Genomic DNA, 19,072 nt, shown 5'->3' with positions numbered 1-19,072 from the left:
CGATACACAATACATACAATGCGGCGTCTCCACCGACCTGTAATGTGCAGTTCTCTTTCCTCTTCAGGAACTCCACGAATCTGGCGACCACCCCTTGCGCCCCGATCACTTCATCTATTGGGGGGTTAGGCTCTGGGGAAACACGTAAGAAGTAAAGACGTAAGAGGAAGCCTCACTCTGCGGCCCCTATGGGCGATCCCTCTCTGACCAGCAGGAAGCCCAGGGTTAACGTATCACATATATACAGGAGGACGACTAACGGAGATGAACGTTACGGACACACTGTACATGCAGCGCGCACAGGAGGTACCTTTAGACAGGAGTTTCCGGAATTTCTGGGTGGCGGCGAGCTGCTGCTCTGGATTATTGGAGAAGATCATGTCTATCATGTCAGAGGAGATCACGCCACTCTGCCGAAGGAAACAGAAGAGCTGAGCTAAATAATGCGAACAGACCAGGAAACGGCATGAAGAGCAACTCCATAGTATATGTGACAGGAAGGGTTCTCTATGGAAGAGCGTCCAATAAAATTGCATTCAAGCGGAAATTTGTAGTTTACAATAATGCAGGCACCATCTATATCAATAGCCACAGGGCGTCTCAGTAGTGCAGCCTCAGAATTTGGGGGATAAACTTAGCACAAATAGGCCTTTCATAAATGTAGATTCCTTTAGCCGGCATTCCTCCAGGACAGTGATCTCCAATGAAACTACATTCCCAGCAGCTCAAGCTGGGAGTTGTAGTTTTGCAATGGCTGGAGATCACTTGTCTCGGATACGCCTTCACTCGCCCAATGTGAGGGTCCGATCACTGATCGCCACTGGAGAGGGTCTTGGTTGCAGTTCTACGCACCTCCTGGAGGCGGCGCTGTGCACAGGACTGGTGAGGGCCCTGCAGTTAGCAAGCGAAGGCATATCCTAGTGACGGGCGATCACATAGGGATAAAGGTCACACACTTACCGACGCCATCTCCATATTATTTGTCGCCGCTTCGTTGGTGTCCAACATGACATCGTCTTCGGCCGCTTCATCTGCGGTGGCGACATTTCTTCTTTTGAATAACTGCAAGAGAAATCAGCGATCAGTTTCTGGAAGCATGTTCGTACCTCCCGCGGGTATACGGCATGCGCAGTGCACGACCGTGTTCTCCGTGTCCAATACCAGATCTATGGATCTGAGCCAGGGATGTAAGACTACAACTCCCAGCATGTCCTGACAGCCCACGGCATCCTGGGTGCTGAACTATTACAACAGCTGGAGACCACAGCCTCCGAGAGTCAACAATTTCAGAACTGCTGTATTTGCTTGGCTGCACCCAGATAAGTTTTGGGGGGGGGGGGGGGGGGTCCCTGTAAGAACACCAGAGCAGCACCCAAACAAGTTTTGGGGGGTCTCCTTTAAGGTCTTTTTCAATTCAGTGAAATCCCCACAACTAGTACAAGAGACGTCAGTGGTTATCAGAAAAAAAAACATGTCAGCCGTCGGCTCCCTTCCCCCGACCTCTCCTGGTCAGTGACTGACAGCGGCAGCCGGTCCCTGCATCACTGACACCTGAGGCTCCGGCCCCCCGCACCAGACATTCCTCAGGACTTCAGCCCCCTGCAGTGACGTGTCCGCCTGTGGGTGTCAGAAGACGGGATGCAATGGAAGGAGGGGACAATGACATCAGCGAGTGCAGCGATGCACGCCGTCACCTGACGGAACCAGAGAAGAACAGAACCACCCCCCCCAACCGGCTGCAGCCTCTGAAGATGGAGGGGAAGTCGGCTCTTAGTCATCATTACACTCCAGGGTGACAGCACCTACACTAATGCACTGTAACAAACCCTCAGCTAGGAGAAGCATTAGGTACTTCCAGCTTTTAGCAAAAAAGCTTCTCCCATTCACTGCCAGCAAGCAGAGATCTTGAATAAGGTTGAGACTGTACACAAATGTGAAAAAGAAAAAACGCGCCCCATCGGTCCACAGGATTATCTGATGCTGCTCCAGTAAGGGTCACCGCGATCCATCTCATCAACCAGAGTTCTCCACCAGCGAGGGGCTGCTCCCGAAGACGCTTCCCCTGCCGCTTGACAGACGGGGCGGCCAAACAGCTTGTGTCTGTGCTCCAAATAGTGGCGCTTGCACAGCGGCTCTGCTTCTCCTTATAGAGCAGCGACTGTGCACGCACCTCTCTACAGTTCCAGGTACAGGGGCATGAACCGTTTTGCTGTGAGCCTTCGCGCTTGCACTGTTACTTGGAGCAGCAATGCAGGCGCTAGATAGTCAGGCCCGAGCAAGATTTCCGTCCCTGTCAATCAAGTGAAGGGGAAGCTTCTCCAGCAGCAGGAACTGCCCCTCGCGGGTGTAGAACTCTTGTTGTTGGGACAAATTGATTCGCTCATCTCTAGTGCAGTACCATGCACGACCTGCGGACGGGTGTGGCGCTGTTTTAAGGACAGCAGCCATGTTTTAGTAATCATAACAACCCTTTTAACTATAAAACTTATTATACAACATAAGAAAAAGCCCCTCCCCCCCCCCCCCCCCCAACTCCCGGAACCCCCCGCCACCCACCTGCTCCTCTCTCTTCTGTTTGCGCAGCTGTAGCCCCTCCTCTTCTCGCCTTCGCCGCATCTCGTCCGGGTTCAGAGACTTGTTCTTGTAGCTCTTGAGCCGAGAGTTCTCCTTTCCTGAGCTCGTCATGTTAACTGAAAACAAGGGGAGAAGCAGAATAAATGGCCGCCCACTGCCCTCACCTGGTGCAGGCCCGGACCACCGCCCTGCCACCTCCACTATACAGTCCGCCATATATCTTATGTAGGAGGCGGCTGCTCTCACCCAGTGCAGGCCCGGACCACCGCCCTGCTACCTCCACTATACAGTCCGCCATATATCTTATGTAGGAGGCGTCTGCTCTCACCCGGTGTGGGCCCGGACCACCGCACTGCCACCTCCACTATACAGTCCGCCATATATCTTATCATGTAGGAGGCGGCTGCTCTCACCCGGTGTGGGCCCGGACCACCGCCCTGCCACCTCCACTATACAGTCCGCCATATATCTTATTATGTAGGAGGCGGCTGCTCTCACCAGGTGCAGGCCTGGACCACCGCCCTGCCACCTCCACTATACAGTCCGCCATATATCTTATTATGTAGGAGGCGGCTGCTCTCACCCGGTGTGGGCCCGGACCACCGCCCTGCCACCTCCACTATACAGTCCGCCATATATCTTATTATGTAGGAGGCGGCTGCTCTCACCAGGTGCAGGCCTGGACCACCGCCCTGCCACCTCCACTATACAGTCCGCCATATATCTTATGTAGGAGGCAGCTGCTCTCACACAGTGCAGGCCCGGACCACCGCCCTGCCACCTCCACTATACAGTCCGCCATATATCTTATTATGTAGGAGGCTGCTGCTCTCACACAGTGCAGGCCCGGACCACCGCCCTGCCACCTCCACTATACAGTCCGCCATTTATCTTATTATGTAGGAGGCAGCTGCTCTCACCCGGTGCGGGCCCGGACCACCGCCCTGCCACCTCCACTATACAGTCCGCCATATATCTTATTATGTAGGAGGCTGCTGCTCTCACACAGTGCAGGCCCGGACCACCGCCCTGCCACCTCCACTATACAGTCCGCCATTTATCTTATTATGTAGGAGGCAGCTGCTCTCATCCGGTGTGGGCCCGGACCACCGCCCTGCCACCTCCACTATACAGCCCGCCATATATATTATTATGTAGGAGGCGGTAGCTCTCACCCGGTGTGGGCCCGGACCACCGCCCTGCCACCTCCACTATACAGTCCGCCATATATATTATCATTTGGCCAACAGCTTTCTTGCTTGGCTGGGGGGGAATGGCTGGGACGCTGCAGCTTCCATGACAGACACCGGGGGGGTAGTCGCTGCAGTCCTCACCAGATGTTTTACCGTGAATGCTTTACACTGAACTACATCTCTCATCATCCACATTTAAAGAACATGACTGGAGAGACTCCTCATCTGCATTTCAATAGCTCTGCTGGAACTGGTCCCCTGTACGGCTCCTTATTCACAAAGACATGAACAATCTCATCTACCGGGTGTCACCACTAGAGGGCGGTCTACAGGCAGCTCAATAGGAGTCTATGCAGCTTTCTCATTTTAATGGTCATTCAGAGAAATTACGGGTTTTTACTGGGTTTTGGTTTCCTGTAAAACACAGATTCTTTCATTGCTATGGCCCGGCCCTGGTATAGGAGACGGTACGGAGCGGCCCTCATACCATCACCTGGGCCAGCCCCATATATTCCCTCTGAAGGATGGTTCATCTACATGTACAATCCCCCTCAGACCCCCTAGATTTAATTTTCATCAGGGATTCATCTTCCTATTGATACTCCATTTTACAGTGACCTCTCATGATCCCATGTCTTTGTTCATCCTGTTCTCTCTGGTTCATGAACATAAATCCAGAATTAAAAGTGAATTTCTGCAGAGCCTTTGCTTATACTGAACAAGTAGAGCTGCAGTGTAAAGCATGGAGCAAGGAGAGAGCAGCAATATGAGCATTTTATGAGGAAGCTGAGGATTTCAGACTTAACTCGAACTCCATTAGCCACTGGTCAGAGCGGTGACATAAGAGGGGAACTCATTTCATATCCAGTCTGCAGCCGCTCATGAACACGGCACAGAGACCGCAGAAGACTATTTGATATTTGGTCGTATGGCGGTGTGACTATGGGGGGGGGGGGGATAAGACAGCGCAGTCAGTGACAGATGGAAGAGACTCCCGGGGATTAGCCGAGTTTACACAGATCTCACTTTATAACGTGGGCTGAAGAGACAGCGGGGCCCCTGCACCAGGAATCAGAAGACACCAGGATGTGTGCGCCGCTCCACGGGGAATCCGCATCGCTCCAGGATTTACTCCATGTACCAGAGATCAGCGCTGAAGTCACAAGGCGAAGGCTTCCCCCGGAAACCCGAAAACTACACAGAGCTAAAGCCGGGAAACATCCGGGTACGGAGGAGATCAGAGAGCAAGAGACAGCCGCACCCAGAACAGAGGGCAAGACCGTCACCGCCAGATAAGAGCCTGAGAGCAAAAGATAACCCGACACATGGGAACAACCGCTGTTACACTGCTCCCATATAGAGGGGTATAACTACTATAATACTGCCTCCTATGTACAAGACTATAACTACTATAATACTGCTCCTATGTACAAGAATATAACTGCTATAATACTGCTCCTATGTACAAGAATATAACTGCTATAATACTGCTCCTATGTACAAGAATATAACTGCTATAATACTGCTCCTATGTACAAGAATATAACTACTATAATACTGCTCCTATGTACAAGAATATAACTGCTATAATACTGCTCCTATGTACAAGAATATAACTGCTATAATACTGCCTCCTATGTACAAGAATATAACTACTATAATACTGCCTCCTATGTACAAGAATATAACTGCTATAATACTGCTCCTATGTACAAGAATATAACTACTATAATACTGCTCCTATGTACAAGAATATAACTACTATAATACTGCCTCCTATGTACAAGAATATAACTACTATAATACTGTTCCTATGTACAAGGATATAACTGCTATAATACTGCTCCTATGTACAAGAATATAACTACTATAATACTGCCTCCTATGTACAAGAATATAACTACTATAATACTGTTCCTATGTACAAGGATATAACTGCTATAATACTGCCTCCTATGTACAAGAATATAACTACTATAATACTGCTCCTATGTACAAGAATATAACTACTATAATACTGCTCCTATGTACAAGAATATAACTGCTATAATACTGCTCCTATGTACAAGAATATAACTACTATAATACTGCTCCTATGTACAAGAATATAACTGCTATAATACTGCTCCTATGTACAAGAATATAACTGCTATAATACTGCCTCCTATGTACAAGAATATAACTACTATAATACTGCCTCCTATGTACAAGAATATAACTGCTATAATACTGCTCCTATGTACAAGAATATAACTACTATAATACTGCTCCTATGTACAAGAATATAACTACTATAATACTGCCTCCTATGTACAAGAATATAACTACTATAATACTGCCTCCTATGTACAAGAATATAACTACTATAATACTGTTCCTATGTACAAGGATATAACTGCTATAATACTGCCTCCTATGTACAAGAATATAACTACTATAATACTGCTCCTATGTACAAGAATATAACTACTATAATACTGCTCCTATGTACAAGAATATAACTGCTATAATACTGCTCCTATGTACAAGAATATAACTGCTATAATACTGCCTCCTATGTACAAGAATATAACTACTATAATACTGCCTCCTATGTACAAGAATATAACTGCTATAATACTGCTCCTATGTACAAGAATATAACTACTATAATACTGCCTCCTATGTACAAGAATATAACTACTATAATACTGCCTCCTATGTACAAGAATATAACTACTATAATACTGTTCCTATGTACAAGGATATAACTGCTATAATACTGCCTCCTATGTACAAGAATATAACTACTATAATACTGCTCCTATGTACAAGAATATAACTACTATAATACTGCTCCTATGTACAAGAATATAACTGCTATAATACTGCCTCCTATGTACAAGAATATAACTACTATAATACTGCTCCTATGTACAAGAATATAACTACTATAATACTGCTCCTATCTACAAGAATATAACTACTATAATACTGCTCCTATGTACAGGAATATAACTACTATAATACTGCCTCCTATGTACAAGAATATAACTACTATAATACTGCTCCTATGTACAAGAATATAACTACTATAATACTGCTCCTATGTACAAGAATATAACTACTATAATACTGCTCCTATGTACAAGAATATAACTACTATAATACTGCTCCTATGTACAGGAATATAACTACTATAATACTGCTCCTATGTACAAGAATATAACTACTATAATACTGCTCCTATGTACAAGAATATAACTACTATAATACTGCTCCTATGTACAAGAATATAACTACTATAATACTGCTCCTATGTACAAGGATATAACTACTATAATACTGCCTCCTATGTACAAGAATATAACTACTATAATACTGCTCCTATGTACAAGAATATAACTACTATAATACTGCTCCTATGTACAAGAATATAACTACTATAATACTGCTCCTATGTACAAGAATATAACTACTATAATACTGCCCCTATGTACAAGAATATAACTACTATAATACTGCTCCTATGTACAAGAATATAACTACTAGGGGGCGGAGCTTGGCTGCCTTCCTGGATGGCTGCCTGTTGCTGAGCTCCTCCGGCTAGCTGGTGATTAACCCCATTAAAAGCACTTTTTTACCTGCACAAATGGTCAAAACGGGGAGAGACCGCAGCAAGGACCCTTTAGAGACCACCCGGGTCCGCTCCAAGCAGCCAGACATGGAGCAATACCTGAAAAAGCAGCCCAAGGCCCGTGGAGCTGAGACCCCCAAGATGGCGCCGGCTGCCTCTCAGCATTCTGAGGGAGAAGACTATTCTGAAGCAGGAAGCGCTTCTGACATCTCGGATTACAAAGCCCGAAAACGGAGTGGTACTTTATCTAAGACAGCACTTCGGGAGGTCCTGGACGCCGCTCTGGCTCCCCTGAGACAAGACCTAGCAGAGATCAAGGTAGATCTGCGCAGCATGGGGCAGCGGGTGGCGGACTTAGAAAATTCGCATGATGCGATTATTCGCCACGAGGGAGAAATATGCGCAGTATTAAATTCGCAAAAAGACTTCCTTAATGATGCTTTGCTGCGCATCGAGGATCAAGAAAATCGCAGCCGCAGGCGAAATATTCGCATCCGGGGCCTGCCTGAATCATTCGCATCGGAAGCTCTGGAAATTTTTGCGAATCTTTTGGGAACGGACAGAGCTGCGAAAATCACAATTGAGAGGATACACAGAGCTTTGAGACCTAAACCTAAAGGCTCTGAGCCGCCGAGAGATGTTGTTTGTGGCCTTCTAAGTTTTGTGGACACTGCGGCTCTGCTAAAGGCAAGTAGAGAAGCAGACCGCTTGGGATTTGAAGGCACACCGATCTTGTTTTTTCAAGACCTGGCTCCTACTACGCTGGCGAAACGCCGAATTCTCCGGCCACTCCTAGAAGCTCTCAAGGCCTCTGCCATCCAGTTCAGATGGCTTTACCCATTCGGCCTGGCCGTTATGAAGAACGGGAGACAGATTACTATACGCTCCCCTCAGGATCTAAACGCTGCCTGGGTTCACCTGGGTATTTCACCGCTGGAGATACCGTCCTGGATGCCTGCCGATCAGGGAGTGCCGATACCCTCGCCTCCAAGCTCGGACCAGTGGAATACTGCCACCTCGGGTAAAGCTACCAGACCTAACCGGGAACGCCATCTCCCCGCCACTTCCGAGTTTCCTCCGCACCGCTGAGATGATATGTCGCATATGGGACACGAATCAACTCTACAGCCCAATAAAAGGGCACTGCCTTCGCTGGTCACCCGGCCTGTGACCCCTGATGTCACCCAGATGACGTCCCTTGTTACAGCACGAAAGAGACTTTCCCTTTTCGTTCTCTTTGGGACCTTGTTTATGCTACGTTTTATGGTTCGCATTACTTTTCCCTCCTCCCCCCGAGAAGCTGGGGTTTAACCAGCGTCTAACCCGGTTCACGACCCTACCCCCTGATGGCCTCCTTCTGGCCCCTAAGGGCTCCACGAGACCCCCCGCCCGGTAGATCCCGGCTGTCCGCCGTTATGCAAATGGATCGTTTCACCACCGGGCGCCCTGTGGAGCTTTCATTTTTCTGTGTTTTATGCTGGTTTTTGCATTTTACTTTCTGTTATTTTATTTGCAGAAGTTTTGTTCATTTTGTCTGTGTCTTCCCTTCTCCTACTGTGTCTTTCCCTCCTTCTTCCACGCTTGATTGGTCTACCACTGATGACATGCAATGTACCCAACCACCGCCCGGAGATGGCTGAAGTCATAGTTTCCTCTTTCAACGTGAGAGGTCTGAATGAGCCATGTAAGAGGTCGCAAATCCTATCTCTACTGCAGAAAGACAAAGTCTCCATAGCATTCTTCCAAGAGACCCACTTCCGGTCGGGTAAGATACCTAATCTTCCACCCAAAAAATTCTCACAATGGTACCACAGCACGCATAGCTCGGCTAGCAGAGGTGTTAGCATAGCTATTCACAAGCAACTACCCTTCGTAGTCTCGGCTTCTTCCTCAGACCCGGATGGTAGGTACTTGTTTGTGAAGGGCGTAATTGCTGACACCCAGATCACACTGGCTAACGTCTACGCTCCAAATAGGGGACAGGTCCAATGGCTGATTCAGACCCTCACGCTCCTATCCTCCAAGGAGGGCATTGTAATTTTAGGGGGAGATTTTAATGTTTCCCTTGATCCTAGCTTAGACTCCTCCTCCGGGAAGTCAGCTATTACGCACATACGTTTGAGGCGTTTGAAATTGGCCCTGAAAAAATTAGGTGTGTTTGACACATGGCGCACTCTAAACCCCTCTGGTAGGGATTATACCTTCTTTTCCCATGCCAAGTCCTCATACCATAGACTGGATCACCTCTTCTTATCCTCCAAACATGCCCAACTGCTCCTACACGCCAAAATAGGTAATATTACTTTGTCAGATCACTCCCCAATTTTTATACATTTCACCTTGACCTCTCTTCCAAAAAGGGAATGGAATTGGCGCCTCAATGACACCCTCATATTAGATCAAGCCAACTCCCAGAAGCTAGCTTCCTCTCTGACAGAGTTCTTCCAACGGAATAACGCAGGTCCCACACCTCCCTCGCCACCGATTGTATGGGAGACCCATAAAGCGGTGATCCGAGGTGAACTTATCGCCCTCGGCTCCCATGTTAAAAAACAACGTGCTCAAGCCATTGCCACCCTTATGTCCCAAATTGAGTCGCTCGAACTTACCCACAAACAATCACAGGCGCTTAGTTGTGCCACTGAACTTAGTAATGCCAGAACTAAGCTTAAGAACTTACTAAATGTTACATCAGCCAAACTGCTCTTACGCTCTAGATTTAAATCGTACGCTCATGGCGATAAGGGGAACAAACTTATGGCAGCGCTGGTTAAAAAACAACATTCTGATTCTTTTATCTCTGCTATCAAAGATGCTAAAGGAACTCACCTGAAGTCCACCCCTGACATTGCGATGGCCTTTAGCACCTTTTATACGGAGCTCTACAATCTTCCACCCCCCTCGAATCAGTCGCTCAATACCCTCACGGACGCCACGGAAAAATTTATTTCATCCTTACATCTCCCTAATATCACCCAATCCCAGTCAACTCAACTAGTAGCCCCAATAACAGATACTGAAGCGCGGAAGGTACTGGCCTCTATTCCTTCAGGGAAGAGCCCTGGACCTGATGGCTTCTCCATTACGTATTATAAAAATTTTCAAGAGGTCCTAGTCCCCCACTTCCGCTCCATGTGTAACCACCTTCTGAACGGTGGCCACCTCCCCCCCCCAATCGCTTTCGGCCCACATTACGATTATTCATAAAGAGAACAAAGATCCTCTAAATTGTGGTAGTTATCGCCCAATCTCCCTCCTTAACACGGACGTAAAGTGGTGGGCTAAGATATTGGCTCAGCGAATTCAGCGGATTCTCCCCGATATCATCCATAGGGAGCAGGTGGGGTTTGTCTCTGGCAGACAGGGGAACGAAAATACCGTCCGCCTCCTTCACCTCATGAATTGGGCACGGAGCACTTCAACTCCGCTAGCCTTGCTCAGTACAGACGCGGAAAAGGCCTTTGACAGGGTCAGTTGGCAGTACATGTCTGCGGCACTGTCAAAATTTGGCTTCCCTGATCAGTTTATCGCGGCTATTTTCTCTTTATACTCGTCCCCCTCTGCCAGAGTCAAAGTCAACGGCACTCTTTCCCCTGCCTTTGCCATATCCAATGGCACTAGACAGGGATGCCCCCTCTCCCCGTCCCTTTTTGTCATAGTTATGGAAACGCTGCTATGCAAGATTAGACAAGACCCCGCAATTGAAGGCATCAAGATGGGCTCTTGTATGCATACCACCGCGGCATTTGCCGATGATCTATTGATTATGACCACCAACCCCACGATTTCTTTCCCTCGGCTCCACTATCTGTTCGAAGAGTTCGGGTGGATATCTAACTTCAAGATTAATTATAGCAAATCCATGGCCCTGAATGTTTCATGCAAATCATATGTAGTCAAGGACCTTAAACGCGCCACCTCCTTTGCTTGGGCCCCCCGTGATATTAAGTTTCTAGGGATACGAATCTCGGCTAACCAAGATGACCTATTTAGTCTGAATTATGGCCCCCTACTCAAAGATATTAGAACACATCTACAGTCCCTTAAACTCCCCTTCATCTCCTGGATGGGAAGGAAGAACTTCCTTAAAGCCTTCATTGTACCCAAACTTCTATATTTAATTCAGACACTACCAATTTGGCTACCCCGCTCCTTTTTTATGGAAATACGCCGTGTGTTCTCTTTGTTCATGTGGGCGGGCAAGTCCTCTAGGATAGCGTACTCAATATTGACAAGAGAAAAGAGATTTGGGGGCTTTGGTATGCCCGACATCCAAACTTATTACACAGCGTCGCTCCTGAACAGGTGCTTTTCTCTCCTCTCACGCCAACCCCCGAATCTTTGCGTACAGCTGGAACGTGCTCTTCTCACCTACAAAGAAGGACTTATCCTATGGGGAATCCGCACATGCACCCCGAATAACGCGTTTGCCTCTCCCATTTGGAAAGGTATGTTGGTGGAATGGGCCAAACTGTATAAATCCCGAGACATCAGATTTCCTAATATCCACCTCCCCCTACATCTACTACAGAACTATATCCACCCCGATATACTCAGACCCTCCGGAGTCTGGAGCATACTATCTGACCTTACCTTACAAGATATAGCTTCCACGTCTGGGGACTTGGCATGGGACAAGATTCTGGTTCTGCCAAAGGTTAAAGCCCTCTCCTTCCTTTCTATTGGGGCCTTTAGCCGAGATGTTAAAGCCCTCAAGCTACCTTCCCCCACTGATGATACACCTACTTGGCTAGAGAAGAAGCTCTGTGTTCCCGAGTTACCGAAAAAGCCCCTCTCGACACTCTACAGGGAGCTGCTCTCTTCTGCTCCTCCAGCACTGCACTTTATGTCTGCCTGGGAAAAGGAGCTCACAATCCAACTGACTGAGCCGGAGAAGGCCTTTATCTTAGCCCATTCACATGGCTTCAACCGATGCATCAAAATTCAGGAGAATTCCTACAAGTTACTGACCCGCTGGTACAAAACGCCAGAATTCCTACATAGGCTCAACCCTGACATTCCATCGCAGTGCTGGAGGTGTGGAACAGAGGTCGGCTCTTTGTCACATATATGGTGGTCTTGTAGTAAAATTCGCCCCTTTTGGTCTCAAATAGAGAACACAATTAACCGGATATGCGCCTCTGAGGTACGTCTGGATGCAAAACTAGTACTCCTCTGGTGTCCCAACGATTCCCTTACTCCTGCCAAAGCTGACCTCCCGACCATGCTTCTTACTGCAGCGCGTTTGTTGGTACCCCTTCTCTGGAAGAATGACTCACCACCCTCAATGTTAATGTGGACCGAGAAAACAGATCAACTGTTTAGATTTGAGGAATTAGCCCATTGGGAAACTCGCACACGTCCCAAATTTCTCAAACTGTGGCGACCGTGGGAGAAGTACCGTAATCCCGAGTGAATTGGAAGAACTCCCTCTCCTCCTCTACCCACCCAATTCTACCCCTTCTCCCAACCCCCCACCCTCCAATCTTGTCTGTGTCTTTTCTTTCATTCGTTGTTACTAAATTGTTTATACTCACTATGTTAGTAGATCTGACATGGTCTGTGAGAATATTGGCACCCATTATACTGCTGCCATCTGCGAATGGCTTTATATTGATACGCATTTTGTGGACAAGACCGTATGCACTCTCAATAAAAAGAGTTTTGGTTAAGAATATAACTACTATAATACTGTTCCTATGTACAAGAATATAACTACTATAATACTGCTCCTATGTACAGGAATATAACTACTATAATACTGCTCCTATGTACAAGGATATAACTAATATTCCTGTACATAGGAGCAGTATTATAGTTATATTCTTGTACATAGGAGCAGTATTATAGTAGTTATATTCTTGTACATAGGAGGCAGTATTATAGTAGTTATATTCCTGTACATGGGAGCAGTATTATAGTAGTTATATTCTTATACATAGGAGCAGTATTATAGTAGTTATAGTCTTGTACATAGGAGGCAGTATTATAGTAGTTATATCCTTGTACATAGGAGCAGTATTATAGTAGTTATATTCCTGTACATAGGAGCAGTATTATAGTAGTTATATTCCTGTACATAGGAGCAGTATTATAGTAGTTATATTCTTGTAGATAGGAGCAGTATTATAGTAGTTATATTCTTGTACATAGGAGCAGTATTATAGCAGTTATATTCTTGTACATAGGAGCAGTATTATAGTAGTTATATTCCTGTACATAGGAGCAGTATTATAGTAGTTATATTCTTGTACATAGGGGCAGTATTATAGTAGTTATATTCCTGTACATAGGAGCAGTATTAAACTACTATAATACTGCCCCTATGTACAAGAATATAACTACTATAATACTGCCTCCTATGTACAAGAATATAACTACTATAATACTGTTTCCTATGTACAAGAATATAATTACTATAATACTGTTTCCTATGTACAAGAATATAACTACTATAATACTGTTTCCTATGTACAAGAATATAACTACTATAATACTGCCTCCTATGTACAAGAATATAACTACTATAATACTGCTCCTATGTACAAGAATATAATTACTATAATACTGTTTCCTATGTACAAGAATATAACTACTATAATACTGTTTCCTATGTACAAGAATATAACTACTATAATACTGCCCCTATGTACAAGAATATAACTACTATAATACTGCCTCCTATGTACAAGAATATAACTACTATAATACTGCTCCTATGTACAAGAATATAATTACTATAATACTGTTTCCTATGTACAAGAATATAACTACTATAATACTGTTTCCTATGTACAAGAATATAACTACTATAATACTGCCTCCTATGTACAAGAATATAACTACTATAATACTGCTCCTATGTACAAGAATATAATTACTATAATACTGTTTCCTATGTACAAGAATATAACTACTATAATACTGTTTCCTATGTACAAGAATATAACTACTATAATACTGCCTCCTATGTACAAGAATATAACTACTATAATACTTCTCCTATGTACAAGAATATAACTACTATAATACTGCTCCTATGTACAAGAATATAACTACTATAATACTGCCTCCTATGTACAAGAATATAACTACTATAATACTGCTCCTATGTAGAAGAATATAACTACTATAATACTGCCCCCTATGTACAAGAATATAACTACTATAATACTGTTGTGGTATATATAGCATGGTGTTGTGTTGCTAGGCAGTGACATCATCAGTTACTCGTTCGCGGTGATGTACTGGATGTTACTCCTCAGTGTCAGGGCCACTCGTGGAGACTTGAGGTTATTTCCGTCACGCTCGCCGCTCTCTGGGTATAAGGACAGGTTCTCAGCGGTCACATCTTTGGGTGGGGGGGGGGGGGGGGGGTCACATGGTGCGATAAAATATATATATTTTTTAATCAGACTTTTTGGTGCAACAATCCTCGGCTCAATAATTCCCTCAGTGGAGGAGATCAGCGGCGGCAGACACAACTGATGCCGCTTATCTCTGCAGAAATAAACCACCCGCTGGGTGTGCGGAGGTCGTAGGTTTCCCACATGTGACTGTTTTTATAGTGATCATGAGATCTGCTGCTGTAGAAGCAGGAAATACTGAACTCCGATTAGAAATATACTCTTTGAAGCCCCGCCCCCGAGGAGCTAAAAGGAATATTTCAGAATCTAAAGAAGCTACAATCCCTAGGCGACCCATAAAACAGAGAGCAAGGAAGGAGGGAACCAGACTGAAGGGGGTCTGGCTCCTAGATCCCCAATTGATCAGCTGTTTGACAAGGCTGTGGCCAGTGATGTCATGTTCATCAGTCACATGACCCATCTGCAGCTTCAAGTGAGTGGTTCTGGGCCGCCATACCACATGTGGCCTCTATTTAATAGACAGCGCTCTTCTTGGTAAGCTGATCCGTGGGGGCGCCAACCAATTCAACTCCTTCCTCATAAATATGCTTTTTAGCTCCTCAGGGGCGGGGCTTCAGTGACATTTTCATCCAATCAGAGCTTTTGTAGCAAGATTTGTGCTTCTGTATTAACGCCTGGTGCCGGGAGTCAGACCTGCGCTGATCTGATATCGCAGATCTATCCTGAGGATCAGTTGGAGAGCCCCTTTAAGGTAGCAATTTATTTTTAATTTTTTTAAAAGGGGAACCCCACTGCTCAATGCAGCCACTCCCGCCGGTTTAGTGTCGTACATGCGGCTATCACTGCCTGCGATTGGCTGCTGCGGTCACATGATTAGACGGGCACGTCCTCACCGCACCGGTTATTCATTGCAGTCCCTGCTTTTGGACAAATTTGGGGATTTTACTGAAAAATTTGGAAAAAATAAAATATTATATAAAATAATATTGTAAAAAATAATATTGCGCCCAGCGGTGTCGGCTGCGAATATCATGTGACTGATAATAATAATGATGAGGGGGCGGGATCAGACAGGTGATTATAATCTATAGAGACCTATGAACTCCAGTAGAATGATATAATAATCCAGTGCAGGTCAGCTGACCCGTCTGACAGCCGGTGACGTCACATTATAACAGCGCTCTCCGTCCTGTACATTATAACACTGTAATATAAGGGGGGTAGGGGGTGAGCAGCTGAGGGCCCCCGGGGCCCGGCCGACGCCTCTGCCTCTCACCTGCCGCCTTGTGTCTCTCCTATGAGCGCTCCTGGGCTGTCGCTGTTCCGCTGAGCTCCGGTGTCTCCGCTCTCGCCGGTGTCAGGCCCTCGCCGTCGCAGCCGGTATTAGCCCTGCGTGTGAGGAGAAGGCGCATGCGCAATTGCCGAACCCCTTGGACGCTTCTGGTAAGGGCTCGTCTAATGACAGGCGCAGGACACGCTCCCTAACCCTCCTCGGCTTCCGTAGAGGCCGCCATCTTGGTGCTCCATCTGTAGTTCGTAGTCGTCACTAGAATGTAGTTGCTCCTGGTGAATATGATGTCACAGGAAGAGGCGGAGTCTCGACATCTAGTGGATGGAGGAGCGGGTGTTGTGTGAACGGGACCAAGAATGGGGAGGGGAGAAATGTTATTTACGTGGGACTGACTGTATATTGGAGGGAGAGATGTTTTTGTTTTGTTTTTTACATGGGACTGTATGTTGGAGGGAGGAAATAATTATATTTACATGGGACTAAATGGAGGGAAGAGATGTTATTTGAATGGGACTGTATGTTGGAGGGGCTGAAGGGTAGGAGTGATCTTATTTACATGGGACTGTTTGTTGGAGGGGCTGAAGGGAGGGTAGTTATGTTTACATGGGACTGTATGTTGGTGGATATGTTATTTACATGGGACTGTATTTATAGGGTTGCTGATGCTTAGGGACTTTTTTTCAGTTTTAGTTTCTTCATTAAATAGTCGTCTCGGACCCCGCAGGTTATTACAGCCCCCGCTGTACCTGGTGAGCGCACAGCCGCCCCCAACCCATTGTTCACACTTCAGTGATGGTGAGCGAGATCCAGGAGCGGCGCCTGCGCAGGAATAAATGAAAGATCCGGCCTTACAGGGGGCTTCAGATCACGGATTTATCTGTCACCGGGATCTTGGACTGTTATTTGCGGTCAGTAGTCCTATAGATGAGAGGTCCAGATCTTTATTTCCTACTGCCCTCAGTTCTTCCACTGTCGGTGCTCAGAGCTGCACTGAAATACACAGTCCGCACTGCGGTGCATGCGCAGAGGAGTCCTCTCCATTATCTTAGCGCTGCGGTGCACAGAGGGGTCCTCTCCATTATCATAGCGCTGCGGTGCATGGACACAGGAGACCTCTCCATTATCTTAGCGCTGCAGTGCATGGACACAAGAGTCCTCTCCATTATCTTAGCGCTGCAGTGCATGGACACAGGAGTCCTCTCCATTATCTTAGTGCTGCGGTGCATGGACACAGGAGTCCTCTCTGTTATCTTAGCGCTGCGGTGCATGGACACAGGAGTCCTCTCCATTATCTTAGTGCTGCGGTGCATGGACACAGGAGACCTCTCCGTTATCTTAGCGCTGCGGTGCATGGACACAAGAGTCCTCTCCATTATCTTAGCGCTGCGGTGCATGGACACAAGAGTCCTCTCCATTATCTTAGCACTGCGGTGCATGGACACAGGAGTCCTCTCCATTATCTTAGCACTGCGGTGCATGGACACAAGAGTCCTCTCCATTATCTTAGCGCTGCAGTGCATGGACACAGGAGTCCTCTCCATTATCTTAGTGCTGCGGTGCATGGACACAGGAGTCCTCTCCGTTATCTTAGCGCTGCAGTGCATGCACACAGGAGTCCTCTCCGTTATCTTAGTGCTGCGGTGCATGGACACAGGAGACCTCTCCGTTATCTTAGCGCTGCGGTGCATGGACACAGGAGACCTCTCCGTTATCTTAGCGCTGCGGTGCATTGACACAGGAGACCTCTCCGTAATCTTAGCGCTGCGGTGCATGGACACAGGAGACCTCTCCGTTATCTTAGCGCTGCGGTGCATGGACACAGGAGACCTCTCCGTTATCTTAGCGCTGCGGTGCATGGACACAGGAGACCTCTCCGTTATCTTAGCGCTGCGGTGCATGGACACAGGAGACCTCTCCGTTATCTTAGCGCTGCGGTGCATGGACACAGGAGACCTCTCCGTTATCTTAGCGCTGCGGTGCATGGACACAGGAGACCTCTCCGTTATCTTAGCGCTGCGGTGCATGGACACAGGAGACCTCTCCGTTATCTTAGCGCTGCGGTGCATGGACACAGGAGACCTCTCCGTAATCTTAGCGCTGCAGTGCATGCACACAGGAGTCCTCTCCGTTATCTTAGTGCTGCGGTGCATGGACACAGGAGACCTCTCCGTTATCTTAGCGCTGCGGTGCATGGACACAGGAGACCTCTCCGTTATCTTAGCGCTGCGGTGCATGGACACAGGAGACCTCTCCGTAATCTTAGCGCTGCGGTGCATGCGCACAGGAGACCTCTCCATTATCTTAGCGCTGCGGTGCATGCACACAGGAGTCCTCTCCGTTATCTTAGCGCTGCGGTGCATGCACACAGGAGACCTCTCCGTTATCTTAGCGCTGCGGTGCATGCGCACAGGAGTCCTCTCCGTTATCTTAGCGCTGCGGTGCATGCACACAGGAGTCCTCTCCGTTATCTTAGCGCTGCGGTGCATGCACACAGGAGACCTCTCCGTTATCTTAGCGCTGCGGTGCATGCGCACAGGCGTCCTCTCCGTTATCTTAGCGCTGCGGTGCATGGACACAGGAGACCTCTCCATTATCTTAGAGGTGAAATCTGCAGCTAAAACCACTGACATGATGCCGAATTGGAAATTCACACGGAAACTGTACATGAGACTAGTGTCCTCCCCGACGTGTGGTGATGGCGGCGGCAGCCGCTCCTCGTATGTTCCTCGCTTTCCGGGGGGTGGTTTGTGGTTAGATTTTAATAAAACGGATGAGAAAGTTGTTTGTTTTTTTGGGTCATATTGATTACCGACGCGTCCCTTGTAGGCTGGGGCGCTCACCTGGACGGATCCCCAGTACAGGGATCTTGGTCTCCTCTGGAGCGGCATCTTTCTTCCAATCTTCGCGAGATGCGAGCTATCCGGCTAGCCCTCCTTCACTTCGCCCCTCAGATTCGGGGCAAGGCAGTGAAAGTCCAGTCAGACAATATGACTGCGGTTCTCTATATAAACAAGCAGGGAGGCACAAGATC

General features: G+C 47.0%; 1 protein-coding gene across 2 annotated transcripts in view; it reads right to left on the bottom strand.

Moving 5' to 3' along the window:
• Nucleotides 1-16,184, bottom strand: part of KPNA1 (karyopherin subunit alpha 1) — a 34,253-nt gene extending 18,069 nt beyond the window's left edge. The window contains exons 1-5 of one of the 2 annotated variants that reach the window (XM_044284126.1): nucleotides 16,027-16,184; nucleotides 2,557-2,690; nucleotides 961-1,062; nucleotides 311-410; nucleotides 38-132 (exon numbers count right to left, since the gene is read on the bottom strand). In XM_044284126.1, coding sequence (XP_044140061.1) covers nucleotides 38-132; nucleotides 311-410; nucleotides 961-1,062; nucleotides 2,557-2,685 — 426 coding nt within the window. In that variant the 5' untranslated portion in view covers nucleotides 2,686-2,690; nucleotides 16,027-16,184. Of the gene's footprint in view, nucleotides 1-37; nucleotides 133-310; nucleotides 411-960; nucleotides 1,063-2,556; nucleotides 2,691-4,793; nucleotides 4,948-16,026 lie in introns of those variants that run through there. The other variant, XM_044284127.1, reaches the window with a different exon arrangement.
• Nucleotides 16,185-19,072: the final 2,888 nt, after the last annotated feature.

Source organism: Bufo gargarizans, chromosome 3 (assembly GCF_014858855.1).
Source record: "Bufo gargarizans isolate SCDJY-AF-19 chromosome 3, ASM1485885v1, whole genome shotgun sequence".
Classification (NCBI taxonomy): Eukaryota; Metazoa; Chordata; class Amphibia; order Anura; family Bufonidae; genus Bufo; species Bufo gargarizans.
Note: the sequence above shows the minus strand (reverse complement) of the source record. Positions and strands in the feature narration are given on the sequence as shown.